This window comes from Salmo salar, chromosome 04 (assembly GCF_965601325.2).
Source record: "Salmo salar chromosome 04, fSalSal1, whole genome shotgun sequence".
NCBI lineage: Eukaryota > Metazoa > Chordata > Actinopteri > Salmoniformes > Salmonidae > Salmo > Salmo salar.
In genome coordinates, this window is record NC_138294.1 from 44,280,753 (window position 1) to 44,296,986 (window position 16,234).

The following is a 16,234-nucleotide window of genomic DNA, read 5'->3' on the forward strand; positions in this document are numbered from 1 at the left end:
CTTTACTATATTTTAGCAATTACATTTACTGTTGATACTTAAGTATATTTAAAACCAAATACTTTTAGACTTTTACTCAAGTTGTATTTTACTGGGTGACTTTCACTTGATTAACTTTCCATTAAGGTAGCTATGCTTTTACTCAAGTATGACAATTGGGTACTTTCCCCATCACTGGTGTCTACATATGTGAAAACAGTGCATTTCTAAACTTTGTAGAAAAAAAAGTTATACCCGATGACATCAAAAGTTAAAGCATTTACGGTGACGTGAGAAGCAAGAAAATACCCTGCCTCTGGCTAGAAATCCGTTGCAGATTTTGAAAATCATGTCACTAGCTAGGTTTACATCCAATTGTCGACAGATTTTGATGCGTATGTTAAAAAAAACGCATAAAGAAAATATGTGCATTTTCCCACCAGTGGTGTTTCCACCAAACGGACTTCTGGCTAAAAATCACTGCATTATGATGTAGTGCACACAAAATGTATTTTATTGCTCAGGTTTTCATGTACCGAATAAAAATATAAAGATCAATGTGTTTCAATCACATGTTTAACTCCACCGATAGTTTTGTCACGGTAACTGTTGCGTTAAATAGCAAACGTACCTACTATGGTCTTGGTATTTGCGCTCTAGCCAAGCAGGTAGACGAATCTACATGATGAGATTATTATGGATAGCCTAAGAGCGAGAATATTTTTATTTACCAAACGTCAGTCAAGCATCGATAGATATTTATTGGAAAGGAGCATCAAGACCAACGTGCACTTTCACCACCCTGTGAAGTTCATACGTTATTTTATCTGTAGCCTAATAAACGGCATCTTTCCCGAGTCGGTGACTCCAAGTTTACTTCGATATGATGGTTATAGAAATATTTGCACATAAGGGTGCTTGTACTGCCATTTCTCGCATAATTAATTTTACCGACCCAAAAAGATCCCATCATGTCGAACTAACAAATTATCTGTCGGCATTTAAACATTTTTAACGAAACGTCCTGTTTCTATCACAGCTGTTGTGATATATTTTCAGTTTTCGCTATGACTTTACTGGCATAAAAACTGGATGGAAACGCGGTTACAGAGAAGCAGTAATTAGGACCTTCTATCTTGCCTTTTTCATATTATGTAGACACTGGTATTATGCTTGAGATAATGAATATGAGGTTGAAAAGTGGCGGAATTGCCCTTTAACATTGGGTAATACCCAACCTATTGTCCTTGCTCAGTGACATCTGCCTCCCTTCAGGCCAGCATGGAGTTGCTCTTTCAATTAACTTCCACTTTATCAAGCTAACAAAACTGCATGTCTCCCTAAATAAAACAAGCGTCACCGCTGAAAACCAGGCTACAGCCTTACATTCTGGGATTGTATCGGCATCTGCACCATTAACATAACACTGCTAATCTCACTGCTGTCTCATACAGCTCATCCATTCTGTCTGCTTTCATTGAACAGGACAAGGCCTGGAGATCAAAGACAGGCTTGTGGGTTTTTGCCTTCAGTAGATATTCTGAGTCAGTCTCGATTGGCATCAAACGTGCACTCTAGTTTTCTTCATGGGTTCTGCAAAAGCTAAACTTTACTTCACAACCAGATATGACCACACATACATTAGAATTTTTTTAATAGCACTATAGTGCAAGACATTTGACATGGGGACATGAATGCATGTTTGAATGAAAAAGTGTGTTGTGTTTGTAACCCTAGCATTCCCAGGGCTTGACATTAACGGTCGTCCTGTTGCCTGGGGCAAGTGAACTGAGCGGTCACGCAAGTTGAACCTGCTCCGAGGTTTCCCCATTGGGCAGGTGATTTAAAAAGAATAATGAAACAACCAAAGAATTCCAATAGCCTAAAACTGACAAGACACAATGGTTCTTACCCATTGTTTAAATGAAAGACAGGCAAATTGAGCATGAGATTATATATTTTTTGGGCTGATAACCAAAATACAAATAATTCCAGTACTGATCTTTTTGATTCCTCGCCTGTAGGTGAAAGGCAGGCAATATATGGTACTTCTGCATATTAATAGACAGTTTACATTTTTGGGCCAGTGATCATAATCTTCAGGCAGCTCAACAACAACAACAAAAACTCTTTGACTTGTCAGATGGGCAAGTGCCTTTCAGACTTTAATGTCAATCCCTGATTCCTATTAATAGTTGTTCATGAACAGCCCTTTGCAAATAATTTCCTCCACCCACATTTTATACCCTGCTAAAGTAACTGAGTGACCACTGCATATGCGGGTGGCTACAAAGGAGTGGAAAATCCTATTAGTTGTAATGCTACTTTCAATTACAATTTAACAGATGGTCATTTGGGAAAATTGTGTCTTGTTATTTTTGAACCATGCAAATACAGGTCAAGGCACACATCAAAAGCTATTTTTGGGGTACATTTAATCCACTTGACTACATTCCCCTCCCCCCCTGTTAATCCTGTCGATTCCTGGAGTACGCTACTAAATTAAAATGAAAGAGGTTCAACTTTATCAAAGTAACCCCATACAAACATCCACCCAAACTACAGCACTTTGGTTGTCCGCGTAGTGTAATCGTAAAAACACGCGAAACTATTAAGTTGTTATACAAAGAGCTTATGTTTTTACAAGGACTGTGATTGCTGGAAAATACTAGGTTCATTAGAAAATATGGACTTTCTTTCGCTAAGAACTATGTTTCCATAAAATAATCTCTTGGAACAGAGATGCCATTCTACTTCCGTAATTAGCTGGCCACATAAGAACTGGCGACATAAGGAAATACACTAGTAAAAATAAAAACATACAAGATGCAAAAAAGAACCACATACCATGCATTGAAATTCATTTGAAAAGACCATTTAAAAAGCTATTTTGGACATGGCACAGCAGGCAGAGATTTTATTGATAGTACAAACAAGGCAGTTTTTTTATGAAAACTGAAAGTTGCATGATTAAATGTACATAATAATGAATGCGTAAAAGACATGACAAAAAGGAATTTAAAGAATACTTTGGGTCAATAACTTGATGCTGAAAGCTTTATCAATAAAAATGTGTGGATTATTTATCAGCCCCTTGTTTTCACAGTGGTTTGATTACCTGACAGTTACCTGACATTACATTCCATAAGCAGACTGAAGACAACTTATGCAGAGCTCAAGGCAAACAAAGTTACAGAAAAAAATGTCATAATACAAAAATCACACTAAGAGCATATTGAAGTGCAAAGAAACATGGAATGTCATGTTACAGGAAGACTAGGGGAAGTAAATCTCCCATTTAAAATTGTTGTTTTGCTTAACTTTTGGAAGGTATCATTTACTGACATCCATCAGAGATGGGAAACATACAATTGGAGGAACAATGTTGGTTACTGTGGGTATGAAGGGACGGAGACATTATGATTGAATACTTAGATGGGATAACATACTCTATTTCTAATGTATTTTTATATATATCTCCAACAATGCAGTGACTTCCCTGTCACACCCCCCATTTAGTGTTCTTGGAGTAAACAGCCCCATTACAGGGCTGCAGAGGGACATGCACCATTGCTGCTGGGGCAACTAGCAGAATATACTTTTTGTATACAGTACAAGGCATTAGAGAGTGACAGAGGCAGCTGTCAAAGGTGGTTGCGGCCACGACGGGGATAGGGTGCGGTATGCTTAAATCGGGCCGAGGTGATAAAACAGACGGGTCCAGGTCTGTGTTCGGCGCGTCTTGCCTCTGGATTACTGGATCTGGAGTCCAAACAATTGCGTCACATGATCAGATGGTCTTTCCATTACTGAAAGAGATGTTGCAAAAATTGTGAAATGCTTAACCTCAAAGTGTCAGGTCCTACTCATTTTTGTTGTTGTTGAGGGGGCCCCGAGACTGCGGATTTGTAGACAACTGTCCTGTTCTGCCCCCCTGAAAAGATCCGTATCGTGTTCTGTGTTTCTTTACAAATACATTTTTGTGGTCACCATCCCTTCACATTTCTCACTGTCAATCTTGAATTATAATTCTTTAAAAGTTTGACTGGTGAAATGTCCGTGCAGCATCTGCATGCCAACCATTGGATCTCAATCAGTTTCATGGGAATATGCATTATATCCATAATATAAGATCTTCTTGGTTATGTACAGTGTTGTTTCAATTACTGGTATGTGCGGTGAGAAAATTGAGACGCTGTCATTAATAAACTGCAGCCTACATTTTGCCTAGTGACCATTCGCACAATCATCTTACAATCTCATAAGAAATGCAGTAATTTGTGTCTTACAGTAACGTTAAACTATGCTATTATATTCGATTCTGTTATGTACAATACTATTATAACGTGATGTTGCCGATATTGATTCAGCTTTGATCTAACTTCATTGAACAAGCACCATTCGCAAGAGAAGCTTGTTCTCTATGAGTAGAGCAGAGATGCTGTGTAAATAGAGAATCCCGCACATGCGCAGGTGCTTCGGGACCTTTAGCCCCCTGGGATAAGGGGTCCACTTTTTTAAAACTAATGATTGTGTCCATGCTATGATCTAAACCTTCTAAGAGATTTTAGAGTGTCAAAAAAAGTCAAACTTACTTCATTCATACCTGCATAAGAGAGAGAGAATACATTTAAAATCAGTAAACTCACTACATAAAACTTAGCATACAGTGCCTTCAGGAAAGTATTCAGACGCCTTAACTTTTCCCACATTTTGTTACGTTACAGCCTTATTCTAATGGATTAAATAAAAAAATCCTCAGCAATCTACAGTACACACAATACCCCATAATGACAAAGCATAAACAGGTTTACATTTTTATTTACATAAGTATTCAAACCCTTTGCTATGAGACATGAAATTGATCTCAGGTGCATCCTGTTTCCATTGATCATCCTTGAGATGTTTCTACAACTTGACTGGAGTCAACCTGTGGTAAATTGAATTGATTGAACATGATTTGGAAAGGCACACACCTGTCTATATAAGGTCCCACAGTTGACAGTACATGTCAGAGCAAAAACCAAGCCGTGAGGTCGAAGGAATTGTCCGTAGAGCTCAGAGACAGGATTGTGTCGAGGCACAGATCTGGGGAAGGGTACCAAAACATTTCTGCAGCATTGAAGGCCCCCCAAGAACACAGTGGCCTCCCTCATTCTGAAATGGAAGAAGTTTGGAACCACCAAGAATCTTCCTAGAGCTGCCCGCCCGGCCAAACTGAGCAATCAGGGGAGAAAGGCTTTGGCTCAGTTGGTAGAGCATGATGTTTGCAACGCCAGCATGGTGTGTGCAACGCCAGGGTTGTGGGGTCGATTCCCACGGGGGGCCAGTACAATTTTAGATTTTTTTTTTAAATGCATGAAATTAAATGTATGCATTCACTACTGTAAGTCGCTCTGGATAAGAGCGTCTGCTAAATTACTAAAATGTTTTAAAAAAAATGTAAAAAATGTCAGGGAGGTAACCAAGAACCCGATGGTCACTCAACAGAGCTCCTCTTTGGAGATGGGAGAAACTTCCAGGACAACCATCTCTGCAGCACTCTGCACCAAACAGGCATTTATGGTAGAGTGGCCAGACAGATGCCACTCCTCAGTAAAAGGCAAATGACAGCTTGCTTGGAGTTTGCCAAAAGAAACCTAGACTCTCAGACCATGAGAAACAAGATTCTCTGGTCTGATGAAACCAAGATTGAACTCTGGCCTGAATGCCAAGCGTCACATCTGGAGGAAACCTGGCACAATCCCTATGATGAAGCATGGCTGTGGCAGCATCATGCAGTGGAGATGTTTTTCAGCGGGAGGGACCCGGGAGACTAATCAGGATCAAGGCAAAGATGAATTTTAGAATAAGGCTGTAACAAAATGTGGAAAAAGTCAAGAGGTCTGAATACTTTCCGAAGGGACTGTATATATTCCTACACAATATTATATACAAAATATCAAATAAAAGTACTGCACTACTTTGAATGGCAAAGAGCTCTGTGTAAAAACAACAACGAGAGAGCAGAGCAGAGAGACAAAGCAGTCATTTCCACACCACATTGTCAACCCCAACTCCAAACCCTACAGACGTACCTTTCCAGGAACGTAGTTGCGGTCGATGCTCTCGTCCTGCAAAAACATGTGAAGACAGCGCTCGTTTTGGGCCAGAGGGTGACCTGCAATTCTAGAAGAAAAAAAAACATAAGACATGAATTCATAAAAAGTCATTTATGTGCAGTTCAAAAATGGTGTCTAGAAATGAATGCATTTTAAATGACCCAGACCAGCAGAAGCCAATTCCAAATCTGCCACAAAAAAAAAACTCAGTTGATGCAGGTTATTTCACATCATTACATCTGTAATGTTTAATAAATTGAGGGCCACCTGTTGATGAACTGCTCAAGACCCACACGCCGCTCTTCAATGAAAGCATCTTCAAAAATGCCTTCATCCCCACGGAAAGGTAGCTGTCTCTTCAGTGCCTTCCCAGGCAAGGGAGGCACTACAATCTGGGGGAAGAAAATCAATAGCAATGCATTTAGGACATAGCAGATCCACTTAATCATGATTCATTAATTACATCATTAATTATCGCTCTAGCTAAATGTAATTAGCCTAACTTATGGAGACATCACCATGGAGTAAAATCCTATTGTAATGTGTAGTGTAGATATAGTTGCGGCCAAATATATTGGCACCCTTGCACTTTTCTTATACAGTTGCACCTTCCTTTTCTAAAATACGTTAAAATAAAAATAAAATAAAAAATTGGGTCACCACATCTTGTAATTGGATTTAACATTGCAGAATTATTTTATTTTTGTAAACTTAAGCTCAAAATTTACATTTTTAAAATTAAAACAAAATGGCATGGACAAAATTATTGGCACCCTGGAGCTAGTACTTGGTTGCACGGCCTTTGGCCAAGATAACTCATTGTAGCCATCATTGAGTTTGCTGCACCTTTCTGCTGGCAGTTTGGCCCACTTTTAGCAGCAAACTGCTCTAATTCTTCAATGTTTTACAGTGTCCTCCACCAACTGCTGTTTTCAGATCTCGCCATAGGTTTTAGATGTGATTCAGATCAGGGCCGATTTTCCTAAAAGCATCTTATGGCTTAGGTCATAGTTAGAACGCTGAGTAGCTTCCCAAAACCTTTGTTACTAAAAAGTTTCATTTGAAAATCCTTGCTATTTACCGACTGCCTCAGACCACTCGTAAAACAACCAAAAGTGTTGTTATACTGAACAAAAATAAACAACATGTAAAATGTTGGTCCCATGTTTCATGAGCAGAAAATAAATATCCCAGAAATGTTTACATCCCTGTTAGTGACCATTTCTCCTTTGCCAAGATAATTCATCCACATGACAGGTGTGGCATATCAAGAAGCGGATTAAACAGCATGATCATTACACAGGTGCACCTTCTGCTGGGGACAAAACAAATTCTGCTCTAAAATGTGCAGTTTTGTCACACAACACAATGCCATAGTTGTCTCAGGTTTTGAGGGACCATCCAATTGGCATGCTGACTGAAGGAATGTCCACCAGAGCTGTTGCCAGAGATTTGAATGTTCATTTCTCTACCATACGTTCTTTTAGAGAATTTGGCAGTAAGTCCAACCAACCTCACAACCATGCCAGCCCAGGACCTCCACATCCGGTTTCTTCACCTGTGGGATCGTTTGAGACCAGCCACCCGGACAGCTGATGAAACTGAGGAGTATTTGTGTCTGTAATAAAGCCCTTTTGTGGGGAAAAACTCCTTCCGATTGGCCTATGTCATCCCAGACCCACCCATGGCTGCGCCCCTGCCCAATCATGTGAAATCCATAGATTTGGGCCTAATAAATGTATTTCAATTGACTGATTTCCTTACATGAACTTTAACTCAGTTGAAATTGTTGCACGTTGCGTTTATATTTTTTGTATACTTAAGTTAATACCTGCAGTCAACTTGTGCAATACCTTAGGAGATAAAGCAGATTGCATTCTTAAATTTTACCTATCAAATTATTTTACATAATGAAGCTTACCGTAGTTTTCAAGAACAGTTGAGCCAGTCACATTTGTAAATAGCACAATGGGAGAAAGTGGGAGCTGGTGAGTCCAAAGAGTTATTTTTTTTATTGGCGAGTCTCTGTTGAGAGGCACACGAGGTGATGAAGTTACACGTGTATGCAATTCACTACAAATTGTTAGCCATCAGATATCTTATAATGGATTTCTGCCAGAAGTCAAAAAGTTCTGGATAAGTTATCAGTAATTGCCATTTTTCCCGTGTGCTTCCTACTAGGATTTTCTTCCTCCTCCGCTCTACTCAGTGTACACATGCTGCTCTTCCTTCAGAAAAGCATACATCACAACTCTGTTCATTTGCACCATTTCGCTCATTCACTTTCGCTTGTAAATGTACACACTCACCGAGGTTGCTACAAGCTAGGCTTGTATAACTTTATAAGCTGGATTTGTTCGTTTTTCTTACGTTAGCATTTTGCGATTTATTTGATTTCGCTATTAGTTTGTGCTAATTTAGTTAAAATTCTGGTAAGAGGCCCAATGGGCTTTTCTTGCATTTTTAGCATCCCCTTGTGTGCCATGTCAGTAATAAATGTAAATCCCAGGATGAGAGAAGGACAGCATGAACATCTGGATACCGTCCAAGCCTAAAGCGGTAGCCACCATCCGTTACACCCAATGTCCCCTCTAAGCTGAGCGTGTGAGCGGTCGCACACTTCTTCCAGGACTGCCGCTCAGAAGAAAAGCCATGCCACGCAGAGACGCAAGAGATTGAAATTCACTGAGTTTGCACTATATAGATCAATGTTTTTTCTGTGATCGAATCAACATTATATCAGCCCATTTTCAATGGATCAAACCAAATCTAACTTTGCAAGATTGAGTCTGATTTTGTTGTAGGCAGAGCCAGAGCACAACAGAGAAGAATTCTATTGGCGGGGGTAACCCACGAGTGGTCTTCCAATAACCCACAAGTGAATGTGCTTTTCAGATCAGTTCAAGAGTGCAGAGCCGTGCGTGTGCACCTTTGTTGATATACTTTACTAGTTAGCGAGTTAGTCGCCCAGTTATAGATAAGTATAGGTCAGCAATGGGGAGTTACTGCTTCCTACAAGAACACAAAACGTGTAGGTTACAATTCAAGCTGTCTTTGAAAAGCCAGTCAGGTACAATGCTTAGATCTTAATTAAAGGGGCAGTGTTGTATTTTCAGACAGGCTGGAATATGCAAATAAGCCAATAGGCAGAGGGGTAGTCTACATTGTCTAATTCTCTGAATAGTAATAATTCATTTTATAAAATGGTTTCTTGCATCATAGAACACAATACAATTTACAGTCACCTATTGGGCCCATGGTGTTACAGACCAAGTAAAATAATTAAATTAATTTATGTCAAGCTACATCATAGAAATCAAAAGCTATTTCCATGTGAAAGTGTTATGGGATTTGCTCCATTGGTTTTGTTGGTAGGCCTACATTATGCTCAAATAGTTAATGTCTAGCCTAATGACTACTGTCTAAAACTGTAAGGGCACAGCCTCAGTGTTCACTGAAAACACGCACTGGAAGTTGCACAAAATTCTCACAACGTTCAAGTTTCCGCTCACAAGACCTCAAATTTGCTCTGTGCCCCCAGGAAAATTGGTTACTCACATACATTTATAACTGTCAGAACTTTACTGTCAGTTTCCTTACATTTTGCATCATTCCATTCCATTGTTAGTTTACCTTTCTTTCCTCCGTCACGTTCGTGTGGTTGTTCCTGAGGATCGCTAGCAGTAGTGGATCATATTAGGCCAACGTATTACAAAGTTGTGTACTTATTTGGGACATGTAGCCTATTTGAATCATTATGGAATGCACACCAAACGTAACAGTTTAAACCTGGAGTCTGGTGCACGGTTCACAACGACTGGACCGTTGTCAACAGTTCCATGACTAATGAAGATTTTTAGGGTAGAGTTATAAGACTACTGCTCAACCCCTATTGTACACTTTCCCACGCCTATTGTACACTTTCCCACCTCTCATTGCATCATGATTGAACACGGCAACTTTCTGGATGAATCAAACCACTATTTTTGATTGACCAATATATTTAGTGCGCAAAGGCTCATTAAACCAGTTTTTTTATTAGTCATACAAATACTTCCTAACACTAAATAATATACATTTCTTTAACAACCAATTGGTCCTGAAAAGGAGACGAATATGCACGTTTTCTCCATATAGTAGTCAGTTTGTCGAGAAAATAATTAAAAGGATCACCAAATTTAAAGGGATGGCTTTAGATAAATGTACTGAAAACTCAAATGAATGAACTCCATGAGAGTCTGTTGGCCAGCAAGTGGGAAGGTTTCCAGCGGTTGATTTGATGTACTCAGCGCACGCAAGGCAACCACGCCTGCGAAGCCCATTACGCACCTGCGCAAGGCAAGTCTGAATACCAACTACTGAGAAGTGCGTAGGCAAGGTGTACATTTCTTAAGTCTGAATCGGACTCTAGGAGCTGATCAATCACTATTGTGGAACAATTCTAATGCTAAGGTAAGATTTGAATGGAGAAAGCAGATTTGAGAGCAGAGCTGGCTTTCTTTCAATCCTATCAGTATCAACAAATGCCTCAACGACGCACTTAGTGAACGTTTTCTCTGCGTGGTGTTTTGGGAAACGCATCTTCAGCCATTGCATTGTTAAAAACACTTGTAAGCCTAAATTTCATAGGAATCGTTGGCCACTCCAGAATAGTCCAACATCTCTTCTTAAACCATCCCTGGGGGGGGGGGGGGGGGGTGTGTTTTGGGGTCACTGTCCTGCTGGAAGACCCGAAACCTTCAATAGAGACCCCGTTTTTGGACACTGGGTTGAACATTGGACTTCAAAACATGATAATCTGCTGATTTCATGATGCCTCGCACACCCTTAAGGGCCCCAGTACCAGAGACAGCAAAACAACCCCATAGCATTATGAAACCTCCCCATGTTTGATTGTAGGGGAGGGCGTTCCTTTCATGGAATGATTCATTTGGTCGTCAGTTAACACAGCGCTGATCTGTATTGCCAAAGAGCTGTAATTTTGGTTCATATTTTTTTTCTCTCAATCAGGCTTCCTTGGGTCTCCTTCAGCAGTGGGTTCTTCCTATGTTTACCAAAGACCAAATGAGCCATTCAAAGAAAAGACAACCCTCCCTACAATCAAACATGGGAGAGGTTTGTGAGGTTGCTTTGCTGTCTCTGGTACTGGGAGGCATCATTAAATCATCAGATTATCAATGTGTTTAGGAGTGCAATGTCCAACCAAGTGTCCAAAAACTGTGTGTCTGTTGAAGGTTGTGGGTCTTCCATCAGGACAACAACCCAAAGACACATCAACAGAACCCTGGAATTATTCAGAAAGAAACGCTGCTGTTCTGGAGTAGGGTGACCAGACGTCCCCGTTTTCCGGGGACAGTCCCCGTTTTTGGTGGCCTGTACCTGGCTGGAGCTGTCCCCGGAAATGTCCACGTTTTTAAACTGTGCGTTAAAAACAGACCGCAAAGTGAAATATTTTACTTGGCAAGAAATACCGGGCAGCAGAGCCTACCGGTTGACGTCTCAATCGCGTTGTGCTCGTTTAGGCCAACAGAGGGGGCTGCTTGCTATCGCAGCTTCAGTCACTCTTCTTCTTCTACTAACTACTTGCTCGCGATAGTTTTAGAGAAAACTGCTGTGGAAAGCTCGGCCAGAAGCTAGCAAGTATCAAGTGAATCCACAACATCACCACAAAAGTCTTTTCAAACCAGGTAAGTTACAATCGTTTGAGATACTAGTTAGTGATGTTATAATGTCACAATTTATTATATAGCTAGATGATCTGCTCTATAAGGTTTTAAATGGGTTATGCTAGCTAACGTTAGCTATGTAATTAAGTTAGCTACTGTTATGGTAGCTAGGTTAAAAAACGTTCACATGTAAACATGCAGTGGACGGGCTATTTTGAAAATATGATTATATTAAATGAATGCACAATTAATTCTGATTATATTTTTGTAGATTACAATTTTAATAGTTTGGCATTATAATAAGTAGTGTGAAAATATATTTAGAAATGTTCATGGATAACATTAGCAGTGGAGAGGAAGGAGAGGAGGAAGACTGGATAGGAAGAAGAGTGAAGGAGACGGAGGAGGAAAGGTAAAGATATGGTTACAGAGCCTGCCAATTTATTATTCCAAACAATGTTTTTGAGATAAAATACAAAAAATGAGGCAAGCAATGGGAATGTGTTAACCAAAGTATTTTATCTAATAGTATGTTATTTATTAATACAAATTGGAGAGGAAGGAGAAGGAAAAATTAAGGGCGTAAAAAGAGTGAAGCAAGGAGAGTGTAGAAGAGTGAGGTGGAAAAGTGAAGAAAAGGAAAGGAAGAGTGAAGAAAAGAGGAGGAGAAAGATTGGAGGAGAAGAAAAAGTTAAGAGTAAGAAGAATGACACGGAGAGTGAAGAACAGAGAGGAGATACAATGACACTCTCCAAGAAACGGAAATGTACTTTTTATGAAAAACATGAGAATTTCCATTTATACGCTCAGGTCAAGACGATAGAATGGTTCACTGCACCCTTTGTAATTCCTCTCTTTCAATTGGCAGCCGGAGAAGAAAGGCAGTGGTAGAACATCAGCAGACAAAAAAGCATAAAGCCTCTCTGACTGCCCGTGTTGGTATGCCCTCTGTCACCACATTCTTCAAGAAGATAGAGCCTTCCCAAGAAGAATATGGTTTAGCTGTGCAGGAGGGTGTCTTTACATACCACACTATGCGACACGATCATAGTTACAGATCTATGGACTGCACAGCACAACTGGCACGGAAGCTTATTGAGCCAAAGTTTACATGTGCTAGGACAAAATGTGACCCTATAGTGAGTAACGTGTTAGCAACGTGGGCAACTACTTTGGTAACATAGGACCTAGACCAGGTTGAATGTGTCCCTGTCCGTTGATGCGTCCAATCATGGACATGTAAAGCTGCTGCCAATAGTAGTCAGATATGGAAGATATGATGGCAGCACATCTGTGGAAACAAAACTGCTTGATTTTGTTGAATTGAATGGAGAAACAGAGGAAATTGCAGCTGAGGTCATCCAAAAATGTAACCTGGAAAACATTCTCTGCTGACAACAAATACCAACTTTGGAGAGCTGAATAGGCTGGGGAGGGTCAATGTCCATACCAAAGTTTAAAATGCTCTGGAGCGGGAGGTGAATGATGTGGGCAGGACAACCTAAGCCATTCATAACACGGCCAGAACAGCTTTGGATATGATGTTGAGTACCTGCTCAAAGATATTTGGATATGTTCATATTTTCACCGTCAGAGTAGAAAGACTGATGGGCTTTTGTGAGTTTGTTGGCCAGGAGTACCATAACATTTTAGGACACAGCAATGTTCGCTGGATGTCCATGCTCTAGAGAGAGTGCTGAAAATGTATGTGCCATTGAAATCCTTTTTTATTTCTGAAGACAAATGCCCTGTTGTCCTGTGAACAATATTCGAAGATCCACTGACTGAACTTTGGCTGGTCTTTGTCCATGGAAACCTGACCGTATTCAGTGACACGATCAAGATGCTTGGAGGCCAGGACCACTGTGCTGTGGAGTCCGCTGCAATTCTGAGAAACGTTGAGGCAAAATTGACTGCAAGAAGTGATGACAACTTCATTCCAGTTTTGGTCAGAGGACTTCTGAGAGAGCTAGAGGAAAATGGAGCCATGTCCAAAGAGAGCTTTCTCAAAACATCCTGATCATTCTTCACTACGGCTGTGAACTACTTGCAAGCATGGGGAAAGCACACAGATAATCTGAAAGATTTACATTGTCTCCTTTTAAAAAGGCAACCTCTGCATGAAGAGATCCAGAAGGCAGCAGGCACGCTGCAGGAAAAATGCTCAATGTGACCATCAATGAGGATGCATTGTGTGACGAGGTTACTGGCCTGCAAGAGTTTCTAAAGGGGGGATCGCTTGAAGAATGGAAAACATCTTGAGACACCGCTTAGTCAGAGATGGAGCACGGTGGTTACCCACTTCAAAGAGAATGACATCCCACACACTAAGCTGGCTATATTAGTCTGTTATGTGCTTACCTGGAAGTAATGCACCAGTCGAGAGAGTGTTCTCCCAAATGAATGATATGGACAGCAACAAGAAATAGGTTCACTGTTCCTACCATCAAGGCCATGCTTATTGTGAAGACAAACCTCAACCTCCCCTGCCAGGAGTTCATGGAGAAGCTGGCCAAAGACAGAGCAATCCCGAAGAAAATACATTCTTCTGAGAAATATACAGATTAGGTTGGTATAAGTATATTATGTAGTTAACGACATAAAGAAATAAGATGCTGATGAGATTGGTAAGTATTTCACACATACTATTGTCTGTTTTTTCAATTTTGCTCATGTTCTCTTCTGCTCTTATTCTACCAGGACCACTGAATGGCTGTTCAGATTGGACAGTTCTGTCTTGTCTGTAGTGTTTCTGTAATATAGTTGTTTTTTCTGTCTATCACAGTGTGCCTGTTAGACTAAACACATGAAACCGGAATTGTCCCCCCCTTTTTTATTTCATCAGTCAAGCTATAGCTACAATCTTTCACTCACCTTACTGTCTCGCTCCAACTCATTCTTCAGCCACTCAAAGTCACTGTATCTTCTTCGCACAATAGAATCCTTCAACTTAAAAATCGGCAGGTTTGTCTGCATTTATTGAAAACAGAAACAATACAATTATATATTATCGTCAATAGACAGCCAACAAGTAAACGCTAGCTAACACATCTTAGCTTAAAAAGGCTCCCTCACGTGCAATTTTAAACACTTCCTTAGCTCACAAAGCTAACTAGCTAGTAGGCCGGAACAAGTCCTGGGCCTCGATTTTCATCCATCTAACCTTAGCAAATGCTACAAACATGTTCAGCTAGCTAACTATGTTGTGACGACAGACTTCTAGCTATAATAACCTACCCGCATACGGACTTCGTACGTTGTGAAACGGTTCCGCCCGACTCCAACAGTTTGGGGGTCATAAACATCCATTTCAAGAAAATTGCTGGGGGGACCATAAGCATCCGTCAGGTCCTGAGGTTTTGAATTTAACCGGCGAGTATCAGCCACGGTGGGATCTGACATCTTCGTTGTCCGACAACCCGCAGGATGTTCACGTTATAAAACTCAATAGTGAGAAACAATTCTCAGCTAGATCGCCCCTATTAATTTGATGTGTTCAGCAAATTTCAACGCGGCGTAAGCAACCACAAACGGAGGGAGGAGCGCTCTCTCAAATTGAACGGTAATCTTTTTCTTCTATATTATATATTTTTTTTGTGCGCGATGGAATATGCGTTCCGCCACCTACTGTCCGGGATGGAGACAGGATTCGCAAAAATGGAACAAAATACCAAAATGTGGTGTATTGACAAATGTGTTAATGAGTTTAGATTTAAAATGGTTGCAAATAGCCAATGGGATTTGTATGCAGGGGTTGAGTTATTTTAATTAAACAAATGACAATGGGGTTTCCGTTCTTGCATTGAAGTAATTGGATTACGAGATGCAAGGGAAGTAAAAGTTCAATGACATATGGGAGAGTTGGGGTGAAGACATTGTAGAGAGTAGTCGACTGTAACAGGCTGACTGCGACGCGAGCGTTGCAAAATAAATTTAGAAATTTATATTATTCAAATATTGCGCCAAAGAGCATCTGCGTTGCCAAGGGCTAACATGGAACCCAAACCGGCGGCGAGGGTGCGCCATAGTGCATAAATGTATTTTGTCCCCCCACACCAAACGCAGGTTAAAATATCAAAACAAACTCTGAACCAATTACATTAATTTGGGGACAGGTCGAAAAGCATTAAACATTTATGGCAATTTAGCTAGCTTGCACTTGCTAGCTAATTTGTCCAATTTAGCTAGCTTGCTGTTGCTAGCTAATTTGTCCTGGGATATAAACATTGAGTTGTTATTTTATGCACAAGGTCCTCTACTCCGTCAATTAATCAACACATAAAATGGTCAACCGAATCGTTTCTAGTCATCTCTCCTCCTTCTAGGCTTTTTCTTCTCTTCTCTTGACTTTATATTGCGATTGGCAACTTTCATAAATTTGGTGCATTACTGCCACTGACCTCGTTCGTCTTTCAGTCACCCACGTGGGTATAACCAATGAGGAGATGGCACGTGGGTACCTGCTTCTATAAACCAATGAGGAGATGG

The 16,234-nt window shown here is 40.4% G+C and overlaps 1 protein-coding gene across 2 annotated transcripts; it reads right to left on the reverse strand.

Annotated features, from left to right (window-relative positions):
• Positions 1–2,867: 2,867 nt before the first annotated feature.
• Positions 2,868–15,400, reverse strand: LOC100286608 (sorting nexin 12). 2 transcript variants are annotated; one of them, NM_001146547.1, is given in 6 exon segments: positions 2,882–3,788; positions 4,575–4,585; positions 6,057–6,147; positions 6,348–6,472; positions 14,621–14,716; positions 14,984–15,268. In NM_001146547.1, coding segments are annotated over 5 exon segments (483 nt in total). In that variant the 5' UTR covers positions 15,149–15,268; the 3' UTR covers positions 2,882–3,788; positions 4,575–4,579.
• Positions 15,401–16,234: the final 834 nt, after the last annotated feature.

Excerpts from the sequence above, each read along its gene's own strand:
- LOC100286608 (XM_014195687.3), bottom strand. The coding sequence starts at position 15,148 with ATGTCAGATCCCACCGTGGCTGATACTCGCCGGTTAAATTCAAAACCT. Across the intron at positions 14,717-14,983 it reads CGTACGAAGTCCGTATGCGG|ACAAACCTGCCGATTTTTAA; the intron begins GTAGGTTATTAT and ends CAATAAATGCAG. Across the intron at positions 6,148-6,347 it reads CTTGAGCAGTTCATCAACAG|AATTGCAGGTCACCCTCTGG; the intron begins GTGGCCCTCAAT and ends TTTTTCTTCTAG.